Below are 18285 nucleotides of genomic sequence, written 5' to 3' on the forward strand. Positions count from 1 at the left end.
AGCCGTTTCCTGATCATGCCCTTTTCAACTACAATCCAAGCGAGTATCCGGAGGTGACCAGGGATCACGGCAGCCGGGTTCGGGATTAGAAATCAAGACTCTGCGGATGGTCTGAGCCTGACAGCCCAAGAGCGATGGAGGATGCCGAGGTTAATAAATAACAAGCTCAAGTGTTCTTGCTTTCAGCGTGGCCCTGATTATTAGCGTCTGGCAGCGCCGCTGTTTGTACTGGATCACGCCGTGTGATGCTACGGTGTCATATTGAATAACAGCAGGGATCAGACAGGGAAGAAACATCCAGACTAACAAATGATCAGGGGCTACAGAGGCTGAGAGCACAGGGGAGCCCCTTTTGGCCCCTGTGGAGGAACACACTGTTCTTCCATCACTCGGAGAGTGTGTGAAGAGCGCTTACATCGTGAGGTGTTCGGAAGGGAAACTTGGCTCATGGTGAAAGCCTTGAAATATAGCAGCACTGGTGAAGGTGTAAGAAATGAATGACTCTTGTGTTTGAAAGATGAAACAGCTTGTGCATACCTGTGTGTTTGTATATAAAAGACCCACAACTAAGAGCTGATCTAGAGAGGAGGCCGCGTGCCTTCAGTATGCAAACACAATCACTTTTCAAAGTACTAAAAAGTACTTTATATTAATTCAAATGCAAATCGCACATCCAAAAAACGAAAACTTGTTTTTTCCGTTAATTGAAATAAAGCTAAAATGTACATTTTAGATGAAAAGCTAAGCTTAAAAAATGTAACATTTTATTACAGCTTAAGTACTAAAATTACTAAAACTGAAATAAAATTAAAGCTAAAAATCTAACTCAAGATATGAATCAATACTGTAATACTATACTAAAATAGCAATGTACACATCCTTGTTTGCATGCTTAGAGAATTTTTTTTATTATTGATGAAAGCAAGCAATAATTATATAAGAAACAAAACGTCTTTAAAAGTAATATACATAAATGATTGTAATTATTCATTGTCCATTCATTGTAATTTTTCAATATTGTCCATATTTGAGTTTCAATTTTGTCAATTCTGTCAACTGTTTCAGCCAGTCACAGGGAGCAGTATGACATCACAGGCAACAGGTTTGAAATCTCCACACAGACACACATTACAATTTCAGAAACATTTGACCACATATATTCAGGTTGTTGTTTTTTTTGTTTTTTTACAAGAATATTTACATAAAAAATAAGATTTATGTCAAATAAATAATTTTAAAAATCTAGTATAAATGAAAGTGCCTTTATTCTTTTTTTCAGTTAATGGATGTTACATTCTACATAACTCTCACTGTCTCACTCTCTCTCTCTCTCTCTCTCTCTCTCTCTCTATATATATATATATATATAGGCATGTTAGTATTTTCACACACACACACAAAAAAATTGGTTTTAAGCCAGTTATTTATATATTTTGCTATAGTGTGTCAGTAGGAAATATCAGTTTACATTTCCAAACATTCCTTTTCCATTAATTGTAATAATCCAGTGAGATTTGTGTATGCACAAGGATTCTGACAACAGCCGGTATGATCCACACAGAGATCTGATCTCACCATCGTCGAGATCACATGAAGAAACTGAAAAAACTGAGACAGATTAAATCCAGAAGAACTGCAGTAACGTCTCTAAGACGCTTCAAGAAACCGACCTGCAAAGCTACCTGAAAAACGACTGTATGTGCAAGTGTACCTAGGACAAAAACTGTTTTAAACACAAAGGGTGTTTGCGACCAAATATTGATTTGATTTAGTTAGATTTTATTTATCAATTAACTTCTATTATGACGTTATTTTTAAAAGCATCCTTGCATTACAGCATTTTCACACAAGTGCCTAAAACTTCACAGTACTGCAGCTTTGCAGGTCGGTTTCTTCAAGCGTCTTGAAGACGTTGTCAAAGTTCTTCTGGATTTAGTCTGTCTCAGTTTTTTCTGATTCTTCATGTAATCACTGGATTATTACAATTAATGAAAAAATAAATGTTGGAAATCTAAAGTGATATTTCCTACTGACACACACTATAGCAAAAGACAAATAAAGTAAAACGTTTTTTTTTTTGTGTGTGAAAATACTAACGTGCTTAAGACTTTTGCACAGTACTGTATATATAATTTCGAAAAAAGATCCACTTTGGTTTGCTTGCAAACACAGCATGTACACTTTTACAAAACGAAAAGCTTTTGGGATGCAAAATCCATTCACAATAAACCCATTGATCAACTCCAATCAACACGTACAGTTCACAGAAACACATTCAAGCTTAGAAAACTATCCTTTCTGCTGTTCAGATCATCTGTGTGGTGTTTTTTTAGAGCGCGAGTCACTGAAGTACCGTCCGTGTCCTGCTCAGCGGGGATTGTGTTGTCTTTGTAATGGAATTCCCTCCAACAAATCAATGGTGTTTCCATATGATAGATGCGATATGGCAAATGAGAAGTCAGGAGGGAGGCAGAGGGATGAGGCTAGTGTCCTTTCTGATGTAGCCTGTGCTGTGATCTTTTCATCGCTCGCTACGCCGAGGTCCCTCAAGAGCACCCCGCGGACCCGTCCGTGACCTCCCTCGCAAGCGGATGGATGAAGGGGAGGAAATGACAGGAGGAGCACCGAAAAAGCAGCCCGCGTCGTCCTCTTTCTCCACAGCGGCGTCAGTAAACCTCTGCCCTCCGGTACCCCCCGAGGCCCTAAAGCAGCCTGTCACACACTATCGACTTCTTGTCAAGCAGCCAATCCACAGCAATGAAAACACACACAGACATTCGCCCTTCAAGTTTGGGATTTTTCGAAAGATTTCTTTTCCTCTGTAAAACAGGCGTGCACGCTCAGCCTTGAGAGTTGAAGATCAAAGTTTGAGTGGCTGCAGGAGGTCGGGCGGACGGGACGGGACGGGTGCGGGCGCGGTGGCAGAGTTGACAGAGGAAGTTGCTTTCAAATGAGAACGTGCCTCTCTCTCTCTCTCCACTCGGTCACCATTCTCTGCCTCAGACTGACATCTTTATTAGCGTAGTGGCACTGAGTTGCGTTATGGGAGCAAAGGAATAAAGCAAGGGTACGTAAACTCTCAATCCCCACTACGAGGACAAGGCTAACGCTGACACTGCCATGGCTACTACTGGTCAAAGAAGGTTTACAATTAACAATCCCAGCATGCATCATTCATACCGTTAAAAGAACATCAAAACAAAGTAAAGATACCGCAAACCTCACTGACACGGCTTTTTCTTTTTTTTTAGTTGTCTCCATGAGCACTTTAGTTACAGCCATAAATCGGACCATAACAGGCTCAGCTGTCGACTCTGATAACTGCTGCTCGACAGCTGAGGATAGCTTTAGATATGGCAGTTACTGCGGCGTGCAAATTGTAGGGTGCAAACTGCAACTTAACCACCGTCGTTTTCCCTTCTGAAGAGGCAAGGTGTGTCGGCACAGGTGGGCGTATTATCAGCTGATCCTGCTATTTGTGGTTAGAACAGCTCCCTTTGCTGCCGTGGAAGGACACCTTGGCTTTTAGAGCTGTCTGGCCAGTGGCAAGAGTTGACAAATAACCCAGACTTGTTTGACTCTAAAAGGGGTCAAGAGCTTTTGCCGCTCTTCTCGCCACAAAAAATAAACCCAAAAAAGGACGGATGGTAATTAACAATGGTCCAGTTTTCACTCTGACCGCGCTCTTTAAGTCTCCACGCCGCAGCTAAAACAGAGAGAAAAAAAGTGAGGAAGAAAGACAGAAAGAGGCTGGTTGCCACGGTCAGTCCTCTCCTTTTCCTTGGTGTTGGGAGAGCGTCCGTGCGAGGAGACGAGCTATCCAAGGTTATTTTTCTTTCTTTTGTTTGGGCTAGGACTGGGGTCCACTTTCAGCTCTCGGTACTGCACCTGTTAAAACACACACAAGCACACACACATGGTCAGGTGGGCGGATTGATAGCTGGTGAGGATGAGAAGCTTCAGTGATGTGGCGCTGGAGAGCAGAGCTGTGCTGTCACACAGAAGCCCACAAGTTAACCAGTTACTGGCATTTTGTTTTAAAGAAATCAATACTTTTCTTCTGCAATGATGCATTAAGTTGTGCAAAAAATGTCCATATCAAATAAATGCTGTTCTTTTGAACTTTCTATTCATCAAAGAATCCTAAAAAAAAGTATCACAGTTTAGACAAAAGTATTAAGCAGCACAACTGTTTTCAACATTGATAATTTATCAATGTTGAAAACAGTTTAGATGCTTAATATTAATAAGAAATGTTTCTTGAGCAGCAAATCTGCATATTAGAATGATTTCTGAAGGATCATGTGACAGCAGACTGGAGTAATGATTCTGAAAATTCAGCTTAATCAAGTTATTTTAAATTGCAATAATATTGTGCAATTTTACTGTTTTAATGAATTTTTCTCAAATAAATGCAGCCTTGGTGAGCATAAGGAACTTTTTTTCAAAAACATTACCATATGTTACCAACCCTAAACTTTTGAACAATATTGTGAATTGTAAGTCTAAAAGAGAAAAAAATCCTATAATTTTATACATGTTTACTATTTTGTATATTTGCTATCATTGAATTATAATTATGGATACATTGGTGTGTACAGTAGTGCATTTCATTCCGTATTAAAAAGTTAAAAAATTTGTTTATTAAAAACTTTGATTTATAATTAATTTACTACTTAACCCAAAATGTGGGTGCTGTGTGTATTTATGTATATTTCAGTATACAGATGCTGATTTCACATTGCTTGCATTGTATCATTTCAGAATAGAGCCTCCCATGCACTATTTGTATGACAAAGAGTTGCAACCTACACTTGTAATCAAAATTATTCAACCCCCATTACAAAAGCAGGTTTATTGGCATAATTTGCAGACTTTCAGCTGTTTGAAATGAACAAATCAAACAATAGTAATTAACATAGCTCAACACAACAAATGTTTCAAGTGGTTTCCCCAAATTCAACTGAAAATGCAACTTTTAATGACTTCTGCAGTCTCAAAATTATTCAAGCCCCTGAATAGAATCCCTCACAACAGCACAAATCTGCAAAACAGGTGTTGTCTCAAGCACACTTGATGCAACTAATCAAGGGCTTCATTAGTTGCACCAGGTGTGCTTGAGCTAGAACACATGAAATATCTGAACTTGCTAGGTTTGATGAGTGTCACATTTGACTGCATGTTAGAAATATAGCTAAGTCAAAAGAATGGTCCAAAAAGTTAAGAGAAGATATCATCGCCATTAACAAACAAGGAACAACGGCCTAAAGTTAAGCATGGTGGTGTTCGGTGATGCTCTGGGGCTGCTTTGCATCCTTTAGCACTGGAAACCTGCAGCGTGTGGAAGGCAAGATGGATTCATTGAAGTATAAGGAAGGAGAAATGTCATGCCGTCAGTGAAGAAGCTGAAGCTTGGGCATCATTGAACATCCAACAGGACAGTGATCCCAAACATACCTCATATTCCACCAAGGCTTGGTTGCAGAAGAAGTCCTGGGAGATTCTACAGTGGCCATTACAGTCACCTGACTTGAACCCCACAGAAAATCTCTGGTGGGATTTGAAGGCGGCAGTTGCAGCACGCAAACCCAAGAATATCACTGAACTGGAAGCCATTGCTCAAGAGGAATGGGCTAAGATTTCTCAGAAACGCTTCCAGAATCTGGTGTCTGGTTATACATTTCGTTTGCAGAAGGTCATAACAGCAAAAGGGTGTTCTACTAAAGTATTAACTGCTTGCCATGAAGGGGTTGAATAATTTTGAGACTGCAGAAGTCATTCAAATTTGCATTTTCAGTTGAATTTGGGGAGACCACTTGAAACATTTGTTGTGTTGATCTATTTCAATTACTTTTGTTTGATTTGTTCATTGCAAACAGCTGAAAGTCTGTTAATTTAGCCAATAAACCTGATTTGCAATGGGGGTTGAATAATTTCGATTACAACTGTGCATAGCTGCCTATCTAAGTAACGAGGATGCTCACTAGGTTTTGAAACAGAGCAGGAAGGGAAGATATACCAGCTCAACATTCACAGGGTTGTCACCATAGCAAGACAGTCAAGTGCCTCTGAGAAAAACAGACAGATCACTGGTTTTCCCTCAGATCTGGCCCTCAAACTGACTGACATCATTCCCTAAGAAATGTGGTCCATGTACTGCCAACTCAACAGAAACATCAGTCACCACCTACACTGTGGAGTGTGTCCATCTCACAGCCATCCATCTTGAAGGTGTGAGACTGGGTTTGCCTGTGCCACATACAAACACAGCATCAGTAGCTGAATGTGATCCACAAATGACTTTTCTCTTAACTAATTTTCATCAGGACACAAAGGTAAAGTGTACTGTAAGCATGGAAAATGGAAAGCATCAAATTAATTGACCATTAATTGTTACAGCAGCAACATACTATAAATAAAATACAATACATTAATTAAAGTAAAAAACTACCCCAAATGCACCACAACAAGCATGACATATAGTTTAGTTTAGTATAGTTTAGTTCCTTTATTTTCCACAAGTAGAAATTTGTCTTTGGCTTCACTATACACCACTCACAAGGACACAAACACAACATAATATACATACAAAATATAAAACAATAACATTGCCATATGTACATATACAATCTGCATACATATCCACCCCTAATCATATTCATATCTTCTCAATATTTAAAATTCTAATTCTATTTGGCACAAATGACATCTGGTACACATTTTTACTCACCCGAGGTTGTCTAAAACGTCTCCTTGATGGTAACAATATCAGACACAAAATAACACAAGTCTTGATCACATTTGATTAAACAATCTCACGGCAGTTGGAAGAAAAGACCTTCTGTATCTCTCTTTTGAGCAGTCTGTTGCTAAATTAACTAGGCTACACATTGCACACACTGTATCATGGAGGGGGTGAGATTTATACTTCATGATGGAGGACAGTTTCCCTACCATCCTTTCTTGCCCAATTTCATCGACAGAGGGCAAAGACCAGCCCATAACTGAGCACACCTTCCCAATCAGTTTAAGTCAAGTCTGTTTTTGTCCCTCACAGAAATCCCCCCACCCCAGCATACCACAGCATAGAAAATTACAGATGCCACTACAGTGTCATAGAAAGTCCTTAACAATACTCGACACAACCCAAAAGATTTCAAACGTCTCAACAAGTGAATACGACTCTGACCCTCTTTATACAAGTAATTCCTGTGATCACACCAGTCCAACTTATTATTTCAGTAGACACCCAGATATATATAAGATTTCACAATTTCAATATCCACTCCTTCAATATTTTCTCTCGGAAATCTATTACAATCTCTTTGGTTTTACTTGCATTGAGTTCAAGGCTATTCAGCTTCCATCATTCAACAAAGTTCATAATCAGCTTGATAGATGCAATTAATCAGATGAATTAATCAGCACATAGCTGAATTAATTCAATTAAAAACTGTAATCTAGTCAATTAAAGTCAGCCTTAAAAAAAAAAAAAAAAAAGCTAATTCAAGGTTGACAATAGGGTCCACACAGTAGCTGCAGCTAGAGCATTTCTGGAGGATTTCAGAGCGGCCTGGCATTCGTCGTCTTCAAAGCACGCTTTAAATTGCAGCCTAACGGGGTCATTATTTTCGTATTCACTTTAAACACATCAGGGTCGCGTCTGACTTCAGAAGCCTCCCTTGAACTGCGTGTAAACAAAAGTTTGCGTATCAAGGTGAGGCGATGAAGATCGACATTAGTGAATCTAATGGAAGAAAAGAAACGAAGGCAAACAACAATAAAAGCTCAATCAAAAGTAGCGCTATAAAGAGTGTGTGGCACGTCAGAGGCTCTATTACACTTAACTGCTGACAGTTATGCCATCCTGTATGGTGCAACAAGCACTGCAGCTTTAATGACAGAGAGCTGTCCCACCCAAGATAACACGCCACACTAGTTAGAGTCAAAGAAGCACGCGGAGAAAGTAAAAAAGGGAACAATACAAAGAAAAGAACTTTAGTAGTTGGAATGAGGGGGGCTAAAGTGACTACGGTGAGATAGCAATTTGGAGCAAGTGCCGAGCACAAAGAGACCATCCGTGGAGACGATGGGTAAAGACCTTACGCTGCTCAAAGGCTGCTCCACCCTCGCTCCGCTCCCCCATGTTGACAGTTGCACTACAAAACACACTTTGAAGTACGCTCTTGTGGAGGGGGCGCCACACACGCGAGCGCTTCGTTTAGCGGTGTCAGGCGCCGTCCCGGGACCTGCCGCAGCAGAGTACGCGATGCCGTCCCGCCGCCAAGCGTGGATCGGGGTTTGAAGCCACATGGGCGACAGGCAAATATAAATAAGTAAATGAAAGCTGAACATTTTTAATGATACTATGCTATGCTGTTTATAGAGAAGGAGAGAAATCTTGCCTGCTTCATCTCTAGTGACACCTAACCTTGCATTAGGGGCATTAAATGCTCCTCTAGAAGAGAAAAAAAAGGGCTTAGAGACGCCCACAGACAAGCTCTCATCCATTGGCGAGAAAAAAAATTGTTTCGAGGTGAAAAGAGAGGGAAAAGGCACTGAGGAAAGTTTCTCCTAACTTTTTATTTTCCTACGGTAAGGTGCATGCTAATTGCTTGTTTAAACTCTAAATAGAAACCCCTGGTGCAGCAAAGACAGGCCTTTGATACAGTATGCACGATTGAGGAAAGTTTCAGCACCTACACAACCAACAGGACGTGCTCTCTCCTCAGATACAAGAAAAGTGATGGGGACTGCTGTGGGAGGCATCACAAAAATGCCAAAGGCTTAACTTATGAATATTAATTAGGGGGTGCACACATAATTGAACATGGTATTTGACTGTTTTAAATAAATAAACAATCTATTGATATGGATATCTGATCTTATTACAAGCAGTTCACACTTTCCCTGGGAATCAAACCCATGACCTTAACATTGCTAGTGTCTCCACTTTTTGAGCCACAGGAATGATACTTTAAATAGGAAACTAAAACTGCCAATAGGTGACGGTAAATGTGTAAAACACTATATAATGATAACCCATACTTGGAATTTGTCATCTGCACTCCCCATCCAGGTTAGTGCGCGCGCACACACAGAGCAGTGGGCAGCCTTTTCTGCTGTGGCACCAGTGGAGCGATTGGGGGTTAAGTGCCTTGCTCAAGGGCAACTCAGTCATTTCCTGCCAGTATTGAGAATTGAACCCACAACCTTCGGGTTGCCAGTCTGACTCTCTAACTATTAGGCCATGACTGCATAACATACATGCACAGAAGACCAATATATGATGCTGGTCCTCTGCATACTGCCTTCAAGCCCTGTAGGTTGCGAGCTGGAGCCACTGCCGATCAAACTTGTTGGCACATCCCACAGATGCTCAATTGGATCGAGATTTGGGGAATTTTGAGGCCAGGGCAACACCTTGAACTCTTCATCATGTTCCTCAAACCATTCCTGAACAATGTGTGCAGTGTGGCGGGGTGCATTATCCTGCTGAAAGAGGCCACACTTACATCAGGGAACAACGTTGACATGAAGGACTGTACCTGGTCTGCAACAATGTTTAGGGGGCACTTGTCAAATTATTGGCATGAATGGCTGGACCCAGGGTTTTCTGGCAGAATATTGCTCAGAGCATTAAACTCTCTCCACTGGCTTATTGTCATCCCACAGTGCATCCTGGTGCCATCACTTCCCCAGGTAAACAGCGCACACGTACACAGCAGGCCATGTGATGTAAAAGAAATTGGGACTCATCAGACCAAGTAACTTTCTTCCAATGCTCCAAGATCCAGTTCCGAAACTTGCATGCGTGCTTTCGACATTGGTCAAGGGCTCTGAATGGTCTGTAGCTACAGTACGCAGCCCCATACATAATTATTATGCGTGTATGTGTGTCCCACTCATAAAAACACAACACACTAGTTAGTCAAACAAGAGTCAATCTGGCCTAGGAAAATTGACATCTTTGTGCTTGGAGTCTTTTTTGTGTGTGTGTGTGTGTGTGTGTGTGTGTGTGTGTGTGTGTGTGATAATACAATGTGATGTGCGGACATGGTTAATGGCCAGGCTGTCTTACAAATAAATTATGAACACATGAAAAAACAAGAGAGAATCAGTGAAATATTAGTGATTGATTGTGTTGTAGTCAATGTACTCTTATTCCTGTGAGTTTTTTTGTTTTCTGTGCATTTTTTTGTTTGTCTGTTTACAAAATAAACAGTAAATAAAACCTGTAGCTTTTTTTTTTGTGCAAAATAATATAAGCACTTTAACCAAGTGTAGTGTTTGGTTCTTCCCTCACATTTCAAAAATATAAAATATTTTGATGGTTCAATTGAACTTGTAGGGTCATTAAAAACAAATATCCCCTTCAGACATCACTTTTGGCCTGTGTGTGTGTGTGGTGTGTGATTATATATATATATATATATATATATATATATATATATATATATATATATATATATATATATATATATATATATATTTATTTATATAGATAGATAGAGAGAGAGAGAGAGAGAGAGAGAGAGAGAAAGAGAGAGAGAGAGAGAGAGAGAGAGGAGGAGCTATAGATTGGGGTGCACGAACAAAAATGAAGAATACAATAAATTCTTGCACTGGATTGCCACTCATTATTAAACACAAACAAGTTGCAAACATTAGCTTAACAATAGGGGATACATACATGCTTGCTGCAAGCTATCTCATAAAGTGTAGGGGACAAAATCAGCCATTGCAAAAAGTGTCCATAAATGATAGCAGTGTCCTCAGAAAACAGACAAATTTTGCTATTGTTTGCCCTCTTTTCTTCTCTCCTCAAGTGCGTGCCCTTCGCAGGTGATGAATTGGCTAAGAGCTGAATTGCACGGCTGCGGCTGCATTTTAATCTCAGCATTTGCATAGGCCATAATGGAGCCCTTGGCGTGCTAATTGCTAGCGTCCCAGTTACGCACGCAGTTTCTCCATTGGCTAATGGCACCATAAAGCATGCGACAGGACACGTTTTAGACACCTGGTAGAGAATTTTAAGTTGGTAATGCCAGTTGGCCTCATTTAAGGGAGAAAGTATTGCATTATATCAGAATGTGCTTTATTTAAAGCAGTGAGGCAGACGCACAGCAGGTAAAGATATTCTCGGAGGGGTCTATAGGCGGGTACATGAAAAGAACAGAGTGTGTAAACTGGGAGAGTAATTCAAAGTGAATACACACCTCACAGCAGGTTTGATATATCACAGGTCTCCTGCAGTGCACTTAAAAGGCCATGGGCTCAGTGCACAGAGGTGGTATGTATTAAAATTTACAACAAACCTTAGAATAAACACAGCACTTGTGTATAGTGTACACTTAACCTGCCTGATCTTCACAACACCTTCAACGTGGGCAACTAATAAAGTAATTTAATGAATGTATCCATTTTGAGGGCATTTTCCAAAAGGAGAAAAGGACAGCAGTGCCTTCCCAAAAAATCTGGAGGAGAAAGTAATCAACAGTCCAAAAATAAGTGTGAACCCACTAATCTAGTAGAAGTGTCCAACAGCGACACCAGCTGATAAAGTTTCAGAGGGAGGTCTTGAGCTAATGTTTTGAAGTACAGTGTGGATGTGAGTGTGAATGGAGAAATAGAGGTAAATAAAATAAAATAAAATAGAATAATAAAATAAACTGTGATGGACTGTCCTACCATCAGGGGTGTTTCCCAGCTGAGATTCTAGGATAAGCTCCAGCATCCCTGTGACTCTACATAGGACAATCGTTTTGAAGAATGGATGGATGGAAAATTAAATAATTGCAATTAATATAATAAAAAATTATAATAATATACAAACAAGAACAAGTAGTTTTTATAACTTTTAAAAAGTTTTTATAACTGTTGTTATTTATAAAGCATGTAACAACATTTAAATTTAAGAAATAACCTTTAAAAATAGTATACTAATGTGAATATGTTAATATTATAGTATTAGATGCTTATTGATAAAAGTTTGGTAAACGGTGTTCCATTAACCCAGTAATTGTTTAAACATCATATGAACCTGGAACATTAATTAACATTGGGAAGAAAAGAAACCCAAAGCCAGAGAGGAGAATTTGCCTCCTTTTAGACCACAACACGTCACTGATCTGTATCCACAGAAATGCATGTGCATATTGACCTTATGTAGCCCCGCCCCTTTTCAGTGCAGCACCCATAGGGCCCTATCATACACCCAGCGCAATGTGGCGCCAGGAGCGACGCAAGTGTTTTTTGATCGTTTCAGCCCGACACGGTTATCATTTTCACATTGGTTCGGTTCTTACAATTGATTGGTTGGGTCCTTACATGCGCTTCATGAGGCACACTAGCACACACACGCAAGGTCTCTCGCTCCCTATCTCTATACGTTCTTATCCCGGTAGACGTAGAATCAACAGCTAGATCAATGAGAAACCCTATGATTACAACGACCATCATTTGAAGTGTCACACAGTTCTGAAATTATCGTACATTATAGGATTTTTCCCATTATTGATCGTACATCGTACAGAGGTCAAAATTATAGTACAAATACGATAATTATCGTACATCTGGCAACACTGCGCCCAAAACACACCCATTACTCATTAAAAGAATAGAGATAACCCTTTTAGACCATTTTTCCTGTCTTTAAACTAGCAAAAGTGGATTCGGACACGCCCTAAGTGCACTTGCGCCATGCGTTTTAGACCATGCGCTTAGGTTGTTAAAATAGGGCCCATTGTGTTCTGTCTTCCGGTTTGTATTTCCACAACACGAAGGCAAGATCTTACGGATTTATGAATGAACCACTCATTTTAAAATCTTCCCAGTCTACTTACACTTGTTATGCCATCCACTTCAAATATTACAATGCTCATGATAACTTTAGTTAACTCTACAATAAGTAAATCCACTTCACCAGCTAATTACTCTTCAACAGTGATGCCATAGAAATATACAGAGCTACCGCAAAAACTAAAGTTCAAACACAAAATTCTAAAGATGGCTGCGTGCATATTTCTCTGGCGCATAAGGTCTATACGAGCAGCGCACTCAAAATAACATAAACAAGGTGAGTAAAGAAATGCACCCACAGAGCTGTGGGAGTTGTAATTTCCCATTCAAAGACACTCTGTACTCACAGACTGCAGAACAGATGCCCTTTATATAAAAAATCATTAGGAGCTCATCAGTTCATGTTGTTCTGAGGCACCTCCAAATGATCTGTAAAAGAGGCAATGCTGGCCCTCTCTCTCGGCCTTGCAGGGCTTTCATCACAGGACGGTACGGGAGGTGCGGGTCGCATCAGAACCTCAAAAATAGCCCTCCATTTGTCACTTGTGCAGAACGTTCGGGCCCCTGGGCATGTGCAGATCACACCCCGATGCAGGGGCGCTTTGTTTGAGTCTCTGAGGTCCCACAGAAGCGCAGCCTCCGCCCCGCCCATTGTCTCTAACCCAGAAAACAGAGGTGAACGGACCTCCACGGGCAGTTGTGCGATGCAGAGCGGAACGTTCCGCGCATCATGCTGATGTTCAAGTACTTTTTTGGACTGTCCTAAATCAAAAGCTGTAACAGGGCACAGAAAGCCCACGGCAGCCTGCTCTTCTGAGCATGAACCTCACCGTACATCATTAGCCAGGTCTCCTCTGGGCCTCCTACCTGCAGGGACCTTCTGGGCTCCAGGTGTTTGGGGTAAACGCACCTTAGCGACCTAGCCGCATCGTGCTAATTTAGAGCAGGCTACCTGCAGCTGCATGGCCGATGCAAAGCCACGCAGGGGCTAGGGATTACGACTCTATAGAGATCAAAGCCTGCCGGCCGCCCCGGGCTCATCAAAGGCGAGCGTGTCTGTGCTGATGTGGCAAGCGATTGGTCCTGGATCAGAGCCCTGTGTCACCCCCGCCGTCAGCACCGCAGGGTTTATCCCGACACAGAGGAAGCACGATAACAGGCCGGGCTTGTGTTTACGAGCTCAGGTTTTAATTGCAGTTAAACGCCAGCACCTCGCTGCTCGAACAGAACGCTGTTGATTAAGAACGGGACAATGGGGCGGGCCGCATAACTCAGATCTCACGGTTAATGTAGAAGCAGACCGGGAGAGGATTACTGCTTTACACTCATTACACTCAATAACAAAGCATGACTCAGTACAACACAGCAAGAAGTCTATAAATCTACCGAGAGACACGTGCAGACTAACAGGGATAAGAATATAATTGGGTGTTTTTTCAACTATGGATATATGGATATATAAATCCACAGGATGTAAGATCCAAAAGATAGATTTGTGGACTTCAATAACACTAGTAAACAAATATTTTAATATAAAATAATAATATTTGTTTACTTTTTTGTTAACAATGTGATTATACTGTGTGTGTGTGTGTGTGTGTGTGTGTGTGTGTGTGTGTGTGTGTGTGTATGTATACATGTGTATATATATATATATATTATTATTTATTTATTTATTTTTTTTTTTTTGTGTGTACAGTATATTATACTGTTTTTTCCTTTCAAAATTGTATTCTGCCATTTCTACCACATCACAAATGATGTATTATGTTTGATAACATTCTGTGGTAAAAATAAAAATAAAAATTATCTGCATAAAACATATCTGAATAAAATAATTGTTTAATAGCTACCATTTTATACATCATAATTACTTTTTGCATAATTTGACTAGAAATGATACACAATAAAAAAAAAAAGAAGACTATTCACACATCTCATATTTCATATCAATCTTTCTCCTTGGTAATCACATACACTAACTTATGTGGTGATTAAAATTATTGCGGCCAAATTGTTGGTCATGATGGAAATGGCGCAGCATCTGAGAGATTGTTAATACATTTTAAATGTTACATTTTAAAAAGTAAATACATTTTAAATCAATAAACAATGATTAGATCACTGTTTTATATTATCTTAGTTTTTGAAGTGTAATAATTAATATTCTATGATGGATTTTCATACTTTAAGATATACAATAGCACAAAGAAAATTATGCAGACATGATAAGAAGTTTTCAAGACCTTCAAAACACAAAAAGAAGTGAGTTGACATCTGTTAAATCAAGCCCTGGTACATACCATAGCTGAAGAAATATCAAATTAACAAAGCGTAAAATCAATCAAATATTAATACGCATTTATATATATATATATATATTTATATATATATATATATATATATATATATATATATATATATATATATATTAGGGCTGGGTAAAAAATATCGATTTCTCGATTTTAATCGATTCTCATTTTTACGAAACGATATCGATTCTTAAATCCCAAGAATCGATTAGTCATCCTGTTTTCAGTTGATGAATTAATGGAACATTGATGCGCGCATCCCATCCAACAAATCGCAATAATCTTTGTGCTTTGTTATTATTGATATGAAACAAAGTCTCAGATTTCAAATTACGTCCATTTTCTTACGAAATTCAAAAACATAACTGCCGTTTTGGCGCTGTGGCGTGAGATCGCTATGGCAGTGCGGAGCGCACATGATCTTCTCTTCCGCATTAATAACACCAGTTACTGCGCGAAATAAACACGAATGAGCATCTGAAAGTGTGTTAAAAGATAGAGTACAACTTATCGAAGTCCGTATCATGTCACATGGAATCGCTCAATCAGTGTTTCAACCGTATAAAGACGTAAGTTTTGTCATGTAACGTCACATTTACCTCAGAAAAAACATATACAGTGACCATAAACTCGTTAGTCAGCTAGAAAAATTAACTCTAGAGAGGAGCATTTTGCTAAATATATGCACCATATTACATAATCATTATAATTTTTATCGTTCTTCAATATTTAATGCATGTTTGAATAAATCTGTAAAGTTTTTGACAGCCACCATTTAAATTTTTATATTTTCATATAACTTTATTATTATAAAAATAAATAAAAGTGTATTTTAAGTGTTTGTATACAAATCAGTTAATTTTTACCTTCAATATTATAGTAGGCTAATGAAGCCTATAGGCTACAACTGACTCCCATAGTTTACAATAATTTTTTTCCCTTTTATTTTCCAGTTTTCCTTGAGAAAATTTACAATGTATTGTACCTGATATCCAAAATAATCGATATTGAATCGAATCGAATCGTAATCGAATCGCAAGCTTGTGAATCGAAATCGAATCGAATTGTGAAATCTGTGTCAATACCAAGCCCTAATATATATATATATATATATATATATATATATATATATATATATATATATATATATATATATCCACAGAATAAAGTGTCATTATAGGTATAAAAGTTTAGGTGAAGTTTGTTTAAAAGTCAACATCTTGCACTCTTTCCATGGTAATGAGTCACAAGGCTGTCTGTGATGACAAGAATAGAATTCCCTGATTCTGCATTTATGCATATTACCATGAGCGGAAAGCATAAATTAAAGGGAGCCAGTAAACTCTGCACAAATACATTCTCCCAAAGCAGAACCATTTGAGTTCATTGTTATTATTTTATTATGTTTGCTAAGGCTGGCATCACTATTACTGTTGCTCATTCTTAGGGTTGGGGATTAAAACAAACCAATAGAAGCTAAGTTTTAAACTTCAGTGCATAACTCCTCCTGCACTGTCTGTGCTACATACATAAATGAACCCTCAAATCATGGGTATTGTAGAGAGGTGTGAGACGTGACAATTTTAGAATTGGCAAAAATCTAAATACATACAGGTGTTATCATTTTTGGGTAACCATCAGAAAGTCAGGGTGAATGTCGGAAGGAATAACCTACCACTTGAACGTCTGAGGGCACTCGGGACAGGAAGTCCAACAGCTCATTGTTGTCGATGCTGTACGGGTCTCGCAGTTTTTTGGTGAACTTGTTGACCCCTGAAAGTTGAAACAACAGTGGTGATCAGGCCTCACAGAGTGCAGTTCAGATGGACCTTATAAGATCCTGTACAGATTCTAAACCCTTGTCTTTTTACTTTAAAGAATAAGCTGCTATGGAGCTGACAGAAGCTCTGCTCTCTGACCTTGTAGAGCCTCACATCTGAACACACACGGGGCATTAGCTACTAGTGAGTTTGCCCTGAGCTCTGCAGTTTACTGTCCTCCCTGCTGTTCTGGTGGCGAGTCCCTGGAGCATGAAAACTTTAGCTGCCACTAAACCCTGTGACCTCCTGCAATAGTCTATTTGCAATTCTAAAACACGCTTTATGTAACATGCTACTCAGTCTTGCTATTTCATCATTCATGACAGATTGTAAGCGTAATGGATGATAGCTCACCCCAGGCCAGAACGATGTATCTGATAGGAATGTAGTACACCACAAGAGTGGCCGAACACAGGGCCACTATGGCCAGCCAGCTGAGGAAAGGCACAGTCCAGTTGAAAGTACTGAGAACAGAGAAAAGGATGAGTGTCATGTTATTTCTTCAACACAGACTAAGATTGTTAGAATGTCTAACATACTTCATGCAAATGCGCTACTTCCGACAACGGTGTCTACAATGGATGCATCAAACTGAAAGCTCCAAATCCATTTGTACTATCAAGCTGTTGCAGCCCAACAAAGGTCATGCCTGGTGTAGACACGGCATTACACTTTTTCATGTGAGTGGGGCCTTAGAAAATGTTACTATAGTTGCAATATTTTCTATCAAAACAGCATAGTTATAAAAACACCTGTAAAACCATTTTGAAAGCACTTTATTTTACAGTCCTGTTCCCCATGAACATACTATGTAATTCTTATAGTAATTACAATAAGTGGGTAATAACTTGGTACTAACCCTGTACCTACACCTAAACGTAACCTTAACCCATGTAGTTACCTTTTATATACCAGTACTTTCTTAGGTAAGTACACTGTAAGTACACGTACTCTAAAATAAAGTGTCATGTACTGTACGATATCAGAACAATGATAATACTTTTTTTTTTTTTGGAGTAACTTGGTGTACCAGGTAAATACAATGGCACAGGAAATTGATAATGATTCAGTGTCATGGTGATAATAATAATACATTATTACAAGGTACAGTATTATATCTCATACAAATGCTATGTTATATGAAGGAGTGGTAAATTCAGTAAGGGGTCAAAATAGAGGGTTATAGCTGCTAATTCTCATTCGAATTGCACTATAATAACATACGGGGGAACTATCTTCATCCATACTTTTGTCTGATTTTGCACTTTTTCTAGTGAGATCTTCATTGAGGTTGCTAACAGGGTAAAAACAAACTAAATTCAAGATGCATTACCATTCCAAACGATTGAGGT

The 18285-nt window shown here is 39.2% G+C and overlaps 1 protein-coding gene across 3 annotated transcripts in view; it reads right to left on the reverse strand.

Moving 5' to 3' along the window:
- Positions 1-2079: 2079 nt before the first annotated feature.
- LOC311082804 (multiple C2 and transmembrane domain-containing protein 1-like) overlaps positions 2080-18285 on the reverse strand; it is a 249862-nt gene continuing 233656 nt past the window's right edge. For all 3 annotated transcript variants that reach the window (XM_084113903.1, XM_084113902.1, XM_084113904.1), the window contains 3 exons: positions 17288-17397; positions 16789-16886; positions 2080-3888 (listed from right to left, as the gene is read on the reverse strand). In XM_084113903.1, coding sequence (XP_083970029.1) covers positions 3817-3888; positions 16789-16886; positions 17288-17397 — 280 coding nt within the window. In that variant the 3' untranslated portion in view covers positions 2080-3816. The remainder of the gene's footprint in view (positions 3889-16788; positions 16887-17287; positions 17398-18285) is intronic.

Source organism: Abramis brama, assembly GCF_963993115.1.
Source record: "Abramis brama genome assembly, chromosome: 5".
Classification (NCBI taxonomy): domain Eukaryota; kingdom Metazoa; phylum Chordata; class Actinopteri; order Cypriniformes; family Leuciscidae; genus Abramis; species Abramis brama.